A 17545-nucleotide genomic window follows, 5' to 3' on the forward strand; every position below is an offset into this window, starting at 1 on the left:
ATAACAATTTTAAAAATTACATAAATGTTTTTTACAGAACCACAAGATCATATCAATCCGTGCCATCCTAATCCATGTGCAGAGAATGCTGTTTGCACGCCACATAGCGATGCTGCCCGTTGTAGTTGCATTGAGCCGTACTTTGGAGATCCATATAGTACTGGTTGCCGACCAGAATGTATATATAATTCGGAGTGTCCTTCAGCGCTAGCCTGTATTAAGCAACATTGTCGCAATCCCTGCAGTGGTGCTTGTGGTCCTAATGCCGAATGTTCGGTGGTCAATCATTTACCTACCTGTAGCTGTACGCGCGGTCACGAGGGAGATCCTTTTGTTGGTTGCAAGCGTACTCCTATTGGACCAGTCAGTGTATGCGAACCGAATCCGTGTGGACCCAATAGCATATGTCGCACTGTGGAAGGACATCCAACTTGTAGTTGTCAAGTCGGATACTTTGGTGCACCACCCACATGCAGACCCGAGTGTGTGGTTAGCTCTGAATGTGCCCAACATTTGGCCTGCATCAATCAAAAATGCACTGATCCTTGTAGCGGTACTTGCGGCTTTAATGCCAAGTGTCAAGTAAACAACCATAATCCCATATGTTCTTGCCCAATTGACTACGTTGGTGATCCATTCGAGCAATGCGTGCCTAAACGTAAGTAACTAATAGACATTGATTAATTAAATTCAGGCCTAACCTTTTGTTCCATTTTAAGCCCCAGAGCCATCCCGTAATGTCAATCCATGCCTTCCGAACCCATGTGGTCCAAATGCCAACTGCCGCGATGTTAATAACCGTGCTGAGTGCTCATGTGCACCTGGTATGTTTGGAGCCCCACCCAATTGCCGACCAGAGTGTGTTATCAACCAGGATTGCCCATCGAACAGGGCATGTATTCGACAAAGTTGCGAAGATCCATGTATCGGTACATGCGGTTTCAATGCTCTATGCAAAACGCAAAATCATCAACCTAAATGTAGTTGCCAAGATGGCTACGAAGGAGATCCGTATAATGGCTGCAGTATGCATCGAAGTGAGTACACAGATTTCCATTATTTTCTATCCTTTCTCTTTAGAATTATTTTTAAAGTAAAATTATGCGCCACTTTAGCGCCCTTAATGTTCAATGTTATTTTCAGTGGTGCTCTAGAAGTATGGGTTTTATGGTTTAATTTCATTTCATGCATGTGTCTCGTATTATGTATATATTGTAGCTTCATCATATTGTATCATTTTATCACTATTTGTATTCACTTAGCATGTAAGATATACTTTCAATTGGTACCAAAGTGTCTTGTCTTCTACATCATTCGCCTGCTTGCTATTTTCATATCTGAATCACAGTTATGGTGCCCGATTTGCCTTCTGATCCATGTTTCCCATCACCTTGTGGTGCAAATGCCATTTGTCGCGATCGTAATGGGGCTGGCTCATGTAGCTGCATACAAAATTATTTCGGTGATCCATATATTAACTGTCGCCCTGAATGCGTGCAGAACAGCGATTGTCCCGGCGATAAAGCCTGCATAAATATGAAGTGTCGCGATCCATGTGTCAACGCCTGCGGTTTTAATGCCCTTTGCCGTATTGCCAATCACCAGCCCGTGTGTAGTTGTGAGCCTGGTTATACAGGGAATCCACTGCGCGCCTGCATCGAGCGTCCCTCAAGTATGACCCATTTGCCTTACTCCTAACAGACCTTTAGACTTAAACTATCATTTAATACTCCTCGTAGATATGTATCTGCCAATACCCAAAGATCCATGTAGGCCTTCGCCTTGTGGACTCTTTAGTACATGCCACGTGGTTGACACGCGACCGGTATGCGCTTGCCTTCCCGATTATTTGGGTGCTCCTCCAAATTGCAAACCCGAGTGCCTTACCAGTGCAGAGTGTCCATCAGATAGAGCGTGTATTAATCAACGCTGTCGCGATCCATGTCCCGGTACTTGTGGGTATAATGCTCGTTGTCGCTGCACGAATCACTCGCCCATTTGCAGCTGTTATGATGGATACACCGGTGATCCGTTCCATCAGTGTTTGCCAGAACGAAGTAGGTTTTTCAGAATCGCTGTAGGGTATTGAAAAACTTTAAATATAATGTTACTATTAACCAATTGTAGAGCCAACACCCATACCTGATCCCATTGTACCCATAAATCCCTGCGTACCATCGCCTTGTGGCCCCAACTCTCAATGCCAGCCGTCCAGCAACGGTGCGGTATGTTCCTGCTTAACAAATTATATTGGACGTCCGCCAGGCTGCCGTCCAGAATGCACCATTAATTCAGAATGTCCGGGAAGAATGGCTTGCATGAATGCACGATGTGCCGATCCTTGTATTGGTTCTTGCGGCAATAATGCCATATGTCACGTTAGCCTTCATGCACCCGTATGTATGTGTGACGCTGGCTTCACCGGAGATCCCTTCTCAGGCTGCTACAAGATTATAGAAAGTATGAATCCCAGTAAACCAACTAAACACACAAAATATACTCAAAAACTCATTTTCGTTGCTACACAGCACCCATAGAAATCAGTCAACCATGCCATCCTAGCCCATGTGGTTTAAATGCCATTTGCGAGGAACGTAACCGTGCAGCATCCTGCAAATGTATACCAGAATATTTTGGCGATCCTTACATAGAATGCCGTCCTGAATGCGTAATTAACTCAGATTGTCATAAATCGCGATCGTGCGTAAATCAAAAATGTGTTGACCCTTGCCCTGGCATGTGCGGTCATAATGCGCAATGTGCTGTATTCAATCATGCCCCCAACTGCGAATGCCTTCCTGGCTATACAGGAAATCCTCAATTTGGTTGTCATCAAATTACCGAAATAACGCGCTGTAAGACCTCAATACTTTATTTAGGCCCCTATTTTGAAGAGTTCCATTAATTGACGAATATTTCAATGCGTTTAGATCCCGATCCTATAATACCCGAAAATCCATGTGAACCATCGCCATGTGGTCTATATAGCAATTGTCGTGCCCTTAATGGTCATGCAGTTTGCTCCTGTATCCCCAATTATATAGGCGCTCCACCAAACTGTCGGCCAGAGTGTATGAGCAGTTCTGAATGCGCACAGGATACGTCGTGTATTAATGAACGATGCAAAGATCCATGCCCGGGTACCTGTGGAAATAATGCGCTCTGTCGCGTATTGAATCATAATCCCATATGCTCCTGCAGTCCTGGCTACAGCGGCGATCCATTTATTCGCTGCATTCCCCAAGAACGTAAGAATCTCAAATCATCTTCATCTTTTTCGACGAAGTGGGCCAGTATTTTGCCCTTCATTAATATCATACCAAAAAGCTCCTCATTATCGACATCTACTTTATATATTTTACTATCTATTTCTTTTATATGTACAAACTATTTTATGGCTTTTTTTGGTGCATGTTGCTGTTTGTCAAATATATATTTGGTGTCATGTTATGGTATATGTAGAACGCCCGAAAGATCCTGTGGATCCATGCGTGCCCTCACCTTGTGGGCCCAATTCTCAGTGCCGGGTGTCGGCGGCTAATGAGCAACCCGTGTGCTCATGCTTGCAACATTATGTGGGTAGGGCGCCAAATTGCCGTCCTGAATGTACTTCAAACTCGGAGTGCGCCGGCAATTTGGCTTGCATCAATTTACGCTGCCAGGACCCATGCGTGGGCACCTGCGGTGTTCAGACTACATGTCTTGTAAATAATCATAGACCAATTTGCCGTTGCATTGAAGGTTATGCAGGTGATCCATTCTCAGAATGTAGTCCCAAAAGTAAGGGTTTTTGAACTGTCGAAGAAAGTTTATAGTTTTTTCATTAAATGTTATATACCGTAATTTCTCAGTTATTGTACCCACGGAAATCGCGCAACCATGTAATCCCAGCCCTTGTGGAGCGAATGCCGAATGTAAGGAACGAAATGGTGTTGGTTCATGTACCTGTTTGCCCGAATATTATGGGGATCCCTACACAGAATGCCGTCCAGAATGTGTTCTTAATACTGACTGTTCAAAGAATCGGGCTTGTCTAAATAACAAGTGTCGTGATCCCTGTCCTGGCGTTTGCGGTGTATCTGCCGAGTGTTATGTAATTAACCACGCGCCTAGCTGTAGCTGTCCTTCTGGTTACACAGGAAATCCATCTCAGTATTGTCGCGAAATACCAAAATGTAGAGTATTTGTTTTACGTCGTTCTTGGCCATCCAGTAATAATGCCACATAATACATTTTTAGTGTCAGCACCTGTTCAACCCTGTGTACCTTCGCCATGTGGTCCTTATAGTCAGTGTCGCGAAGTTAACGAGCATGCGGTCTGTTCGTGCATTACCAATTATATTGGTGCTCCACCTTCCTGTCGACCCGAGTGTTCAGTCAGTTCGGAATGCTCACAAGATAGGGCATGTGTTAATTTGCGCTGTGTAGACCCATGTCCAGGAACTTGTGGCAATGAGGCTATTTGTAAGGTCACCAACCACAACCCCATCTGTTCTTGTCCGGCTGGTTATAGCGGTGATCCGTTCATACGATGTGCACCTTGGCGTGAAGAGCCTGAAAGCCCCAAGTCTAATGATAATCCATGTGTACCAAGTCCATGCGGACCCAATTCGCAATGCCGTGTTATAGGCGAGACCGGTGTGTGTTCTTGCCTACCAAACTTTATTGGCCGCGCACCTAACTGCCGTCCAGAGTGCACACTAAATTCTGAGTGTCCTGCCAATTTGGCTTGCGTCAATGAACGATGCAAGGATCCATGTCCAGGCTCTTGCGGTTTTAATGCGTTCTGCAACGTTGTCAACCATTCTCCCGTTTGTACATGCGAGTCTGGCCATACGGGCGACCCCTTCGCCGGTTGCAATCCTCAACGTAAGCAACCACCTTTCAAAGAAAACTCAACGATCAGATATTATTAAATTCTTCCTTATGCTATGGACCCCTTAGCTCTCCCAACTCCACAAGAACGCCTGACTCCCTGCGAACCTTCCCCATGTGGTCCCAATGCTGAATGCCGAGAACGAAATGGCGCCGGTTCGTGTACTTGCTTGCCTGAATATTTCGGAGACCCGTACAGTGGCTGCCGGCCAGAATGCGTTGTAAATAGTGATTGTCCACGCGACAAGTCGTGTAGAAATCAGAAATGTACAGATCCATGTCCGGGCGTCTGTGGTTTGAATGCCGAGTGTCGTGTGTTCAATCATTTGCCCAGCTGTCACTGTCTGGCCGGCTTCACTGGAAACCCATCCAGTGCTTGTCGCGAAATACCCCAGCTACCTCCACAACGTAGGTGTACTAGTTACTAACGAGCCCAAAGCGAATAAAATCTGACTAATTTCTCCCCACGTCTTCCTTATTGCCCCATCCCCAGCACAAGCTGATGTTAACCCTTGTGTACCCTCACCCTGCGGCCCATACAGCCAGTGCCGTGAAATCAACAACCATGCCGTCTGCTCTTGCCAGCCAGGTTTTATTGGCTCTGCGCCCAACTGCAGGCCTGAGTGTATTGTCAGCTCCGATTGTGCACAAGATTTGAACTGTCAGAATCAAAAATGCGTAGATCCCTGCCCAGGTACCTGTGGCATTGAGGCACGTTGTCAAGTTATAAACCACTATCCTGCATGTTCCTGTTCTCCAGGCTTTACTGGAGATCCTTTCAATCGGTGCACTAAAATACTATGTAAGCATGTGTAGATATATGTATTATAGCTGACAAGACAATTGGACAGCAAACATTCTAACTTGTCCAGTTGGATTGCTTGGCGAAAATCCTTCCTGCATGTATATAAACCCTTTACCTTAATATTTCTGTTCTTTTTTACTTTATGTTTTTTATTTTTTATGTACATTCTATAAAAAACAAAAACCCTCTACAACTGTACTATCCGAACTTTCAACTCTTCAACTATGTAAATGTGTTTGTGTAAATGTGTTTATTGTGTAACCACTCCACTTACTTCAACTATTTGGCATGACTGTGGCTATTTAGTGGAACCTATCACACCCAAAGAAACTGGTAATCCCTGTATACCCTCCCCGTGCGGACCCAACTCAAAATGCATTGATGTGCGTGGTTCGCCTGCATGTTCCTGTCTGCCTGACTATCTCGGACGGCCACCTAATTGCCGGCCCGAGTGCATGAGTAGTGCGGACTGTCCAGGCAACCTGGCGTGTGTCAATCAGCGTTGCGCAAACCCATGTGTCGGAGCTTGTGGACTGCACTCATTGTGCACGGTCATTAAGCATAATCCGACATGTGCCTGCGAGCCTGGTTACACCGGAGATCCATTCTCGGGTTGTGCTGTTGTACAGCGAAGTATATATTTTTGCATATCAAATATCACGCTCACTTTTACTTATTCGTATTGCTTTGCTTTTTTTCTTGCTACCCTGCAGTTACTCCAACTGAAATACCTCGAAATCCGTGCAACCCAAGTCCATGCGGAGCGAATGCCGTTTGCCGTGAACGGAATGGTGCTGGTTCATGTGCCTGCTTGCCAGAATACATCGGCGATCCATACAGCGGTTGTCGCCCAGAGTGTGTCCAAAACCCAGATTGCGATCGTGCTCTTGCTTGTATTAACAACAAGTGTCAAGATCCATGTCCGGGAGCCTGCGGCATCAACGCCGAATGTCGGGTCCTGAATCATGCACCCAACTGTATGTGCTTTGACGGATATACAGGTGATCCTCATCGCTCATGTTCAGTCATTGAAGTTGTGACGCGTCGTCCGGAGAATCCGTGCCAACCTTCGCCTTGTGGACCATATAGTCAATGTCACGATTCAAATAGCCATGCGGTATGCAGCTGTCTGGAAGGATATATTGGTGCCCCACCCAGTTGTAAGCCCGAATGTGTTGTCAGCTCCGAGTGTCCTCAAAATCGAGCATGCATTAATCAAAAATGCGCTGATCCTTGTCGCGGAGCCTGCGGCAATAATGCCAAGTGTCAGGTGGTTAACCACAATCCCATATGCAGCTGCGTTTCCGGCATGACTGGGGATCCAATTTCAGGATGTGTCAAAGATGTGGCCAAGAGCACCGAGAATCCTTGTGTTCCAACCCCTTGCGGCCCTAACTCCATCTGTCGTGAGATCGGCGAACAAGCTGCATGTTCCTGCCAACCAAATTATATTGGCCGTCCACCAAATTGCAGACCAGAGTGTACCAATAATGATGAGTGCCAAAATCATTTATCCTGCCAACAGGAGCGTTGCATTGATCCTTGTCCCGGCTCTTGTGGTAATAATGCCATATGTCAAGTGGTTCAACACAATGCTGTCTGTTCCTGTGTCGATGGTTATGCCGGCGATCCTCTTTTCGGTTGTACGCTACAGGAACCAGAACTACCAACACCACCGCCCACATCGCCATGTGAGCCATCACCTTGTGGTCCTCATGCTGAGTGTCGTGAACGCAATGGAGCAGGTGCCTGCTATTGCCATGACGGCTTCGAAGGCAATCCTTATGACGCACAGCGTGGTTGTCGTCGCGAGTGTGAAACTAATGATGAATGTTCTCCTGCCCGTGCCTGTGTGCGCTTTAAGTGTATTGATCCCTGTGATAATATGTGTGGCGAGTTCGCCATCTGTACTGTTGACAATCATGTACCAACCTGTAATTGTCCGGAGGGCTATAGTGGAGATCCGTTCTTTAGCTGTAGACCCGTACCAGTTACGCCGCCACCGCCTTTAAATCCCTGTGTACCGTCACCCTGTGGTCCCAACAGCAACTGCAGAAGCATAAATAACCAAGCCGTGTGCTCATGTCAATCTGGTTTCATCAACCAACCTCCCAACTGCCGTCCAGAATGTGTAGTTAGTGCTGAGTGCGCACCAGAGCGAGCATGCGTTAACAAGAAATGTGTCGATCCTTGCCTGCACACATGTGGTATTCGCGCCATTTGCAGCACAAAGAACCATAGTCCTATTTGCACATGCCCACGTGGCATGACTGGCGATCCTTTTGTACAGTGCTCCAAGATAGGTAATTAATTCGATTGAAACTATATAAACATACGCTCACTAACATATTTTTTTATTACTTTAAATAGCAATTACACTTGATGTGACAACTCCGGAGCCACCACCACCTTCATGCGTGCCATCCCCATGCGGGCCTAACTCAAAATGCCAAATAGTCGGTGGTAGCCCGGCATGCTCTTGCTTACCGGACTACATTGGAGCACCACCTAGCTGTCGACCTGAATGTGTGCTCAATTCAGAGTGTGGACCCACAGAGGCTTGTATTAATCAGAAATGTCGCGATCCTTGCCCTGGGTCATGTGGATTTGAGGCTAAGTGTCACGTACTCAATCACTTACCCATTTGTAACTGCATTGACGGGTACACTGGTGATCCGTTCATTCGTTGTAGCAAATTGCCAGAAACAAAGGTGATTCCCAGACCAGAAGATCCATGTGATCCCAACCCATGTGGTCCGAATGCGGATTGCTTTAATGGAGAATGCCGTTGCCAAAATAACTATCGTGGTAATGCTTACGAGGGATGTCGTCCTGAATGTACACTATCAGCTGATTGCTCACGGGATAAGGCTTGTATGCGCAATCGTTGTGTAGACCCATGCCCGGGCACCTGTGGCAACAACGCCATTTGCGAGGTTATGAATCACATTCCTGTATGTTCCTGTATCCAAGGGTATGAGGGAGATCCGTTCACCAATTGCCGTGTAAAGATAGTAGAGCCGACGCCAGAGGTAAAGGCTTGCGCTCCATCACCGTGTGGCGCAAACAGTCAGTGTCGCGACCACAACGGACACGCAGTCTGTTCTTGTCTTGAAGGATATATTGGAGCGCCACCCCAATGTCGTCCCGAATGTGTTGTGTCTAGTGAATGCTCAGCATTACAGGCTTGTGTAAATAAGAAATGCGTAGACCCTTGTGCAGGTGCATGTGGAATCGATGCACGCTGTGAGGTCATTAATCACAGCCCCATTTGTGGCTGCCCACCTGGACAAACGGGAGATCCATTCAAGGGTTGCACTGAAATACAAATGGCTGCGCAAGATAAGCACAGTGACCCATGTGTGCCATCGCCTTGTGGACCCAATTCAATTTGCAAAGCCGCCGATCCAGTCCCAGTCTGTCAATGTTTACCCGAATATTTTGGTGCCCCACCAAATTGCCGTCCTGAGTGTATTATTAATCCAGACTGTCCATCGACACAGGCTTGTATTAACAACAAGTGTCGCGATCCCTGCCCAGGATCTTGTGGAACGAATGCAGAGTGCCGCGTCATTGCTCACTCTGTCTCCTGCTCTTGTCCTCAAGGATTTGTCGGAAATGCTTTCGTACAATGTGTGCAACAGCGAGATGAACCTATTAAGCCATGCCAGCCATCGCCATGTGGAGATAATGCTGAGTGTATTGAGCGTAATGGCGCGGCATCCTGCAAATGTATCGATGAATACCAAGGTAATCCCTATGAAGGCTGCCGCCCTGAATGCGTGCTAAGCTCGGATTGTGCCACAGACAAGACTTGCATTCGTAACAAATGCCAAGATCCTTGTCCAGGAATCTGTGGATCGAATGCCCAGTGCTATGCAGTTAACCATGTGCCCAATTGTGTATGCATCGATGGATATACAGGTGATCCATTTTCGAATTGTCGCCGCGTGGAACCAACAACGCCTGCGCCAGTCGGCGACCCTTGCAGTCCATCGCCCTGTGGACCTAACAGCAAATGCCGTGTATCTAACTCTCTGGCTGTTTGCTCATGCCTGGAAACATTTATCGGTGCACCGCCAAACTGCAAACCCGAATGCACTGTAAATGCCGAATGTCCTCAAAACAAAGCTTGTCACAAATTCCGCTGCGCCAATCCTTGCGCCGGAACTTGTGGTATCAACGCAAAGTGTGAGGTGATCAATCATAACCCTATTTGCAGTTGTCCTTCAGACTTGACTGGCGATCCATTTGCCCGTTGTTATCCAGCTCCCGATATCCCTACTCACAAAGATAATGCTGACAAAAATCCCTGCCAACCCTCACCATGTGGCCTTTATTCGGAGTGTCGCGTACGCGGTGACCAAGCGTCGTGTTCCTGTCTACAAAATTACATCGGTGCCCCACCAAACTGCAGACCCGAGTGTGTGGTCAACACAGACTGCGCTTCGGACCGTGCTTGTATTGCTGAAAAATGCCGCAATCCGTGTGAAGGATCTTGTGGCGTGAATTCAGATTGTCGTGTTCAAAATCACTTGGCTATATGCACCTGTCGAGCCAGGTTCACTGGCGATCCGTTTGTGCAATGCGTCGAAGTTATTGAGAAGACCACTCCGCCACCTATCGCTTCCAGCGATCCTTGTGATTTACAACAATGCGGTGCCAATGCTGAATGTCGTGTTGGCATTTGTAACTGTCTGCCAGATTACCACGGTGATCCGTATACCGGTTGCCGACCAGAGTGTACATTAAGTACCGATTGCGCTCCTAACAAGTCTTGTCTGAATAAGAAGTGTGTTGATCCATGCCCCGGCACCTGTGGCCAGAACTCACAATGTGATGTCTCAAACCATATTCCAATATGCAGCTGCTTGCAGGGATACACAGGCGACCCCTTCGTTTATTGTCGACAAGAGACCTCTGTGCCAAAGGACCCTTGTCAGCCAAATCCATGTGGAAGCAACAGTTTGTGTCACGTATCACCGCAAGGCGCTGTCTGTGCTTGTCAGCCCGGAATGCTTGGATCACCACCTGCTTGTAAACCTGAATGCATTGTCAGCTCCGAGTGTTCACTTCAAACGGCTTGTATACAAAAGAAATGCGTAGATCCCTGCCCCGGTGCTTGCGGTCAGTTCGCGCGTTGTCAAGTTATAAATCACAACCCATCATGTTCATGCAACACTGGCTTTACTGGCGATCCATTCACACGCTGCTACCAGGAAGATCGCCAACCACCACCCGAACCAAAGGGTAATCCTTGCTCACCATCACCTTGTGGTCCCAACTCTGAGTGTAAGGAGCTCAATGGAAATCCGGCATGTTCGTGCGCCGCAACATTTATTGGCACTCCACCCAATTGCCGTCCCGAGTGTACTATCAATCCGGAATGCCCATCAACCAAGGCATGCATCCGTCAAAAGTGCGCTGATCCTTGCGTTGGAGCATGTGGATTCAATGCTCGTTGTAATGTGGCTAATCATCAACCCATCTGTACATGCGATGTAGGCTATACTGGAGATCCATTTACTGGTTGTCAACAGGAGCAAGGTAGGACCCCATTTTCATTATTTATTGCACACGAAATGTGTTAGGTCGAGGCGCAAACTTGCTTGGTTTTGGTTTTTGCTATAGCCGATGCTTAATTAAATCACTGCAAATTTGTTTTGTTTGCGCCTCGTTAAATAATAATCAAAGTGAAACTGTTACGCGATGCTGAAATTTAAATTTTGTTTTTATATCAGTCCCGCCCCCTGTGCCTTACCTCTAATAATGTAACGTAAATATACAAACACCCCGTTATACTATCAGTTTCACGATATTCGAAAGCGCATTAGAATTAAAGGGCAAATTCCATGCACCAGCCAATTGCAGTCGCAGCAATTGATAGTCAATGTTAATGCACTTTGCAAAATATATGTCACACTTAGCTTACACGTGTTACTTGTTCTAGTGCGCTTTTTTAGGCAGATTTATTTATTTTAGACATAATATGCATTAAAGGCTATGGTTAACGCACACACAGGCACACTGCATTGCAAGAAAAGTGTTACTTTTGTTTTTGTCACTAAGCCACTTAAGCGAAATGCAAATTTCAATATTGCACACATTTCTGTACGAGTTGTCTGAATTGATGTGCTGTTGAAAGTGTCTATTTGAGGCATTAGCCATGGTTTTTAATTAGTTTTTATTTATATTTATTTAATATGCTTTTTTTATGCCTCTTACGCCTTTTGATTACAATATGCAAACCTGCCACGCCTTATTTTTGCTTATTTATTTTGTCAAACTGAATATTGCCTCTCTCACCCAAAACCACTGCCTTTACTTTTGATAACCCCCCCGCCCTGTTTTTGTGCCTCTCTTATGCGTTATTTGAACACAAGAAAATGCTTCTTAGTTTATTGACCCATTATCTGACCTTGTCGCTCTCCTCCCTAACCCTAATGATTTGAAAATTACCTAATACCTGCCCAAAATTGAGTACTGCATTGTTGTCAACCCCTCTGAATATTATTTTTGCCTTTGCTGTAACAACGGTACGCGCCAGAATTAATTTAAATAACAGTGATGAAATGACCAAAGAAAAATTAAACAGCTCTGAAAAATGCCATTCATTTAATTATGCATAACTCTGTAGCAATTTAATTTATTTAGTTTAACAAAAATCAATAAATCAATTGATATAACAAAATGCAATAGACACTTGTTTTACTTATATTCAAATGAACAAAAAAAACAAATGTGGCCAAGTAAATGGCGCATTGCACAATACACAAACCTACACACACACCAAACAAAGCCATAACGTTACCGCACACAATCGCAACGCACAGCGTTTAACCAAACTAAATAAATAATAGCAAAATGACGAATTTGCTGATGCACTTTTACTATTATAATTGGAATACTTACCACCAAGTACTTAATCTAATCCACCCGTTCAACACAATCAATGGAATAATCAACAGAATTACCAATACAAATGCCAGGTGTGTTTGTTTTACTAAAACCACCAACATTAAAGAACAATTATTAAAATCTTTGGCAATTACTGCCTCTTCCCCTCTCTCTCTCTCTCCCTCTCTCTATCTCTCTCTCTGCCAATTCCCATTCATATAGAACGGATTGTCAATGAACAGATTACACCCTGTGAACCCAATCCATGTGGCTCGAATGCTGTTTGCCGCGAACGTAATGGCATTGGCTCGTGTCAATGTCTACCCGATTACTTTGGAGATCCTTATCAATCGTGTCGTCCGGAATGTGTGCGAAACTCTGATTGTCCATCGAACAAAGCATGCCAACAGCAGAAATGCCAGAATCCTTGCCCAGGCACTTGTGGATCCAATGCCGATTGCAGTGTAACGAATCACTTCCCAAGTTGTACCTGTCGTATCGGATATATAGGCGATCCATACAGCTATTGTCATATCAAGCCAGCAGAACGTAAGGGACCCTGCCTTATTCCTTTTTTTTTTTTGTTATTTAGGGCCTGTGAACATTTTGTTATTATCCCACTCATAATTTCCAGCTATTCGGTTGGCCGAGCCAACACAACCATGTCGCCCATCGCCCTGCGGTCCCAACTCGCAATGTCGAGAGCTAAACGGTCAGGCCGTTTGCTCTTGTCTTGAATTATATGTCGGCTTGCCACCGAACTGTAGACCAGAGTGCGTTTTGAGTTCTGAGTGTCCCACGCACAAAGCTTGTATAAGTCAACGTTGCCAAGATCCTTGCCCAGGTACCTGCGGCATCAATGCTGAGTGCCGTGTGCGCAATCATGCTCCACTCTGTCAATGTCGTCAAGGTTTTACGGGTGATGCCTTTACACGTTGCTTTGTTGTGCCACGTAAGATCACTTGTAGTTGCTGTCCCCTAGATTAAATAATCAACATTGTGTTTTAAACTACCTTTAGCACCACCCCCAGCAATTGAACGAGTCGAGCGTGATCCTTGTATACCATCGCCATGTGGCCTTAACAGCCAGTGTCGAAATGTTCAGGGAGTTCCTTCCTGTTCTTGCTTAACAGAGTATATTGGTGTGCCACCGAATTGCCGTCCCGAGTGTACAATTAGTGCAGAGTGTGCACCAAATTTCGCTTGCATTCGCGAAAAATGTATAGATCCATGTCCTGGTTCCTGCGGCTATGGTGCCGAATGTAATGTTGTTAATCACACACCAATATGCATATGTCCAGCAGGTTATACGGGCGATCCGTTTAGCAGTTGTCAGTTGTCTCCACCTGAACAAGTGATAAGTACGTCTGTTAGTAACCTGAAATTTAGTTTATACATAATTTTACATTAAAATTGTTAGACGAGTATGTTGACCCTTGCCAACCATCACCATGTGGTGCCAATGCCTATTGCAATGCTGGCATATGCAGCTGCTTGCCCGAATTCCATGGTGATCCTTATGCCGGTTGTCGCCCCGAGTGTGTTCTTAACTCTGAATGTCCCCGTGATAAGGCCTGCATTCGAACCAAATGTCAGAATCCATGTCCAGGAACTTGCGGCGATAACGCAATCTGTGATGTCATTAATCATATACCAATGTGCCGATGTCCGGATGGCACCGCAGGCAGCGCATTTATCCGTTGTTCTCCAGTGCAAAGTACGACTTATGTGATGATCTGTTTAGCTTAAAATACTTTTCTAAAATACCTAAAATACCAACAGAAATTATGATTACCAACCCTTGCGAACCATCACCATGTGGACCCAACTCTCAATGTCGCGAGGTTAACCAGCAGGCGGTGTGCTCATGCCTCTCTGGTTTCTTCGGTACTCCTCCTTCCTGCCGGCCCGAATGTACTTCCAACTCCGAATGTGCTCCGACGCATGCGTGCCTTAATCAGCGTTGTGGGGATCCATGCCCTGGTACATGTGGTGTAGGCGCCAATTGTGAAGTAGTAAATCACAGTCCTTTCTGCACTTGTCCAGTGCGTTTCACTGGGAATCCATTCATACGTTGTCAACCTCAAAGTAAGCAAGTTGTTTTGTTATTTAACGAAAATCATAGCCTATACATTTTCTTAGTTGAGCCCATACGCGATATTGAACCAACCGATCCTTGCCGACCGTCTCCATGCGGTCCTTTTGCACAATGCAGAGCTATAGGTAATGGGGCGCCTGCTTGCTCCTGCCTAGAAACTTATATTGGCCGCCCACCAAATTGTCGTCCTGAGTGCGTAACAAGCTCCGATTGTAATAGCCAGTTAGCTTGCGTTAACCAAAAGTGTGTTGACCCTTGTCCTGGTGGGTGCGGTTTGAATGCCGAATGTAGAGTTGTTAGCCACGCTGTGCAGTGTATCTGTCTACAAGGATTTAGTGGAGATCCATTTGTGCAGTGCAGTCAGGAAATTATAAGAGACATTGAGATACGTACACCATGCAGCCCCAGCCCATGTGGACCAAATGCTGTTTGTCGCGAGCGCAACGGTGTAGGATCTTGTCAGTGCCTGCCGGACTACTTTGGCAATCCATATGATGGATGTCGACCAGAATGTATAATGGACTCCGATTGTCCTACAAACAAGGCGTGCCAGCAACAGAAGTGTCTTGATCCCTGTCCAGGAACCTGTGGATTAAATGCCAACTGTCAAGTAGTTAATCACTTACCAACCTGCAGTTGTCTCAGTGGCTATATCGGTGATCCATATCGTCAATGCACACGTCCAGCAGAGCGTAAGATGCTAGAAACATGCACCCACTATTCTGTTATTAACCTTCACTAAACTTAATTTAATACAGCTATACGCAATGAATACGTAGATCCTTGCCAACCTTCACCATGCGGTTCCAACTCACAGTGTCGCGTCTCAAACGAACAGGCCGTCTGTTCTTGTCTACCTCTATTTATTGGAACCCCACCATCGTGTCGACCCGAGTGTACCATCTCTTCGGAGTGTTCAAGTGACAAGGCGTGCATTAATCAAAAATGTATGAACCCGTGCTCTCCTGAAACTTGCGGTAGAAATGCCGTATGCAGAGTTCGTAACCATAGCCCTATTTGCAGTTGCCTCTCCGGCTTTACAGGCGATGCCTTTACACAATGTTTCCCTATTCCACGTAAGCCTTTATTTCACTTAAAAGCCATTAACAATAGATATCTAATGGAAGTCTTTGCCTCAGCACCACCTATTGAAATTAAGCAAGAACCTCTTCGCGATCCGTGTGTACCGACCCCTTGCGGCCCCAATTCCGAATGTCGCAACGTCAACGGTGTTTCTGCTTGCTCATGTTTACCAAATTATATTGGTCAATCTCCAAACTGTCGCCCCGAATGTACCATCAATTCGGAGTGCCCTAGTCAGCAAGCATGTATTAATCAAAAATGTCGGGACCCTTGTCCAGGAGCTTGCGGTTTAAGTGCTGTTTGCAGCGTGATTAATCACTCTCCGATATGCGCTTGTATTGACGGCTATATAGGAAATCCATTTACCAGCTGTAGTCCGAAACCACCAGAACGTAGGTGTCTAGTATGTTGTAAGAGAATTTTTTGTTCAACTTTTTCGATAAACATTTGCAGCCACTTCTCCACCGGTACTAGATGACCCCTGCAACCCGTCACCCTGTGGGCCTAATGCACAATGCCGAGATGGGCAATGCACTTGTATATCGGATTATCAGGGTGATCCTTATGTGTCTTGTCGACCAGAATGCTTGCTTAATACAGAATGCCCTCGCAATCGGGCATGTGTGCGAAACAAGTGTATTGATCCATGCCCCGGCACTTGTGGTATTAACGCCATTTGTGAGGTTAACGACCATGTACCCATCTGTCGTTGTCCGGACCAAATGACTGGAAATGCATTCTTCGAGTGCCGCAGCTTACCAGCCCCTCCCATTCAAAATCCTTGCCATCCGACTCCATGCGGACCGAACAGTCAATGCCGAGTAGTTCAGCAAACTGCCGTTTGTTCGTGTCTTATCGACTACATTGGAAGTCCACCGCAATGTCGACCTGAATGTGTCACAAATTCAGACTGTGCTGCTGATCAAGCTTGCCAAAATATGAAGTGCCGTGATCCCTGTCCGGGAACTTGCGGTTTCAATGCTCTGTGCAATGTGGTCAATCATAGTCCGTTCTGTAGCTGCCCTGCGGGCATGTCAGGCAATCCCTTTGTACGCTGCCAGCAACTATGTAAGTTAGCAGTAAATCCTAAAATCCTTCCGGTGTTAATTATCGAACATTTTATAGTAGCGCCGCAGCGCGATGACCGACCCAAAAACCCATGTGTGCCTTCACCTTGCGGCCCTAACTCTGAGTGTCGAGTGTATGGTGACTCGCCTTCATGTTCTTGCTTACCGGAGTTTGTTGGTTCACCGCCGAATTGTAAACCGGAATGTGTTACCAACTCTGAATGTTCAACCACTCTTGCCTGTATCAATCAAAAATGCACAGATCCTTGCCCTGGCCTATGTGGTTTGAGTGCCAATTGTCGCGTTTTTAGTCATACTGCCATGTGCTTATGTAATAGTGGATACACTGGTGATCCGTTTGCACAATGCAATGCCATCAGAGACACACCAACCGAGGTATTGAGGCCGTGTAATCCAAGCCCTTGTGGCATAAATGCAAAATGTGAGGAACGCGGAGATGCGGGTTCTTGCCAATGCTTGGCGGATTACTTCGGCAATCCTTATGAAGGTTGCAGACCAGAATGTGTGCTGAATTCAGATTGTCCATCAAATCGAGCCTGTGTTAACCAGAAGTGTCAGGATCCTTGTCCAGGAACATGCGGTCAGAATGCAGAATGTCAAGTCGTGAATCATTTAGCTGTTTGTAATTGCTTTAGTGGATACTCCGGAAATCCCTATAGTCTATGTCGTGTCATTGTTAACGCTCCACGTAAGCAATTT

At 46.0% G+C, this 17545-nt stretch overlaps 1 protein-coding gene across 1 annotated transcript in view; it reads left to right on the forward strand.

The window, feature by feature from the left end:
- The window catches only part of dpy (dumpy), a 92895-nt gene that overhangs the window by 44607 nt on the left and 30743 nt on the right, over positions 1–17545 (forward strand). Inside the window, 25 exon segments of the mRNA XM_068288095.1 lie at positions 38–658; positions 720–1037; positions 1349–1672; positions 1740–2057; positions 2128–2460; positions 2529–2855; positions 2931–3248; positions 3463–3780; positions 3852–4175; positions 4240–4869; positions 4945–5283; positions 5369–5677; positions 5987–6313; positions 6394–7983; positions 8051–11227; positions 12800–13126; positions 13212–13529; positions 13597–13938; positions 13998–14294; positions 14360–14665; positions 14720–15367; positions 15434–15751; positions 15815–16150; positions 16212–16826; positions 16884–17534. Of these exon segments, the coding sequence (XP_068144196.1) occupies positions 38–658; positions 720–1037; positions 1349–1672; positions 1740–2057; positions 2128–2460; positions 2529–2855; positions 2931–3248; positions 3463–3780; positions 3852–4175; positions 4240–4869; positions 4945–5283; positions 5369–5677; positions 5987–6313; positions 6394–7983; positions 8051–11227; positions 12800–13126; positions 13212–13529; positions 13597–13938; positions 13998–14294; positions 14360–14665; positions 14720–15367; positions 15434–15751; positions 15815–16150; positions 16212–16826; positions 16884–17534 (13731 nt within the window).

The sequence above is a fragment of the Drosophila tropicalis genome, unplaced genomic scaffold (genome assembly GCF_018151085.1).
Source record: "Drosophila tropicalis isolate 14030-0801.00 unplaced genomic scaffold, ASM1815108v1 contig_1187, whole genome shotgun sequence".
In the NCBI taxonomy this organism is placed as follows: domain Eukaryota; kingdom Metazoa; phylum Arthropoda; class Insecta; order Diptera; family Drosophilidae; genus Drosophila; species Drosophila tropicalis.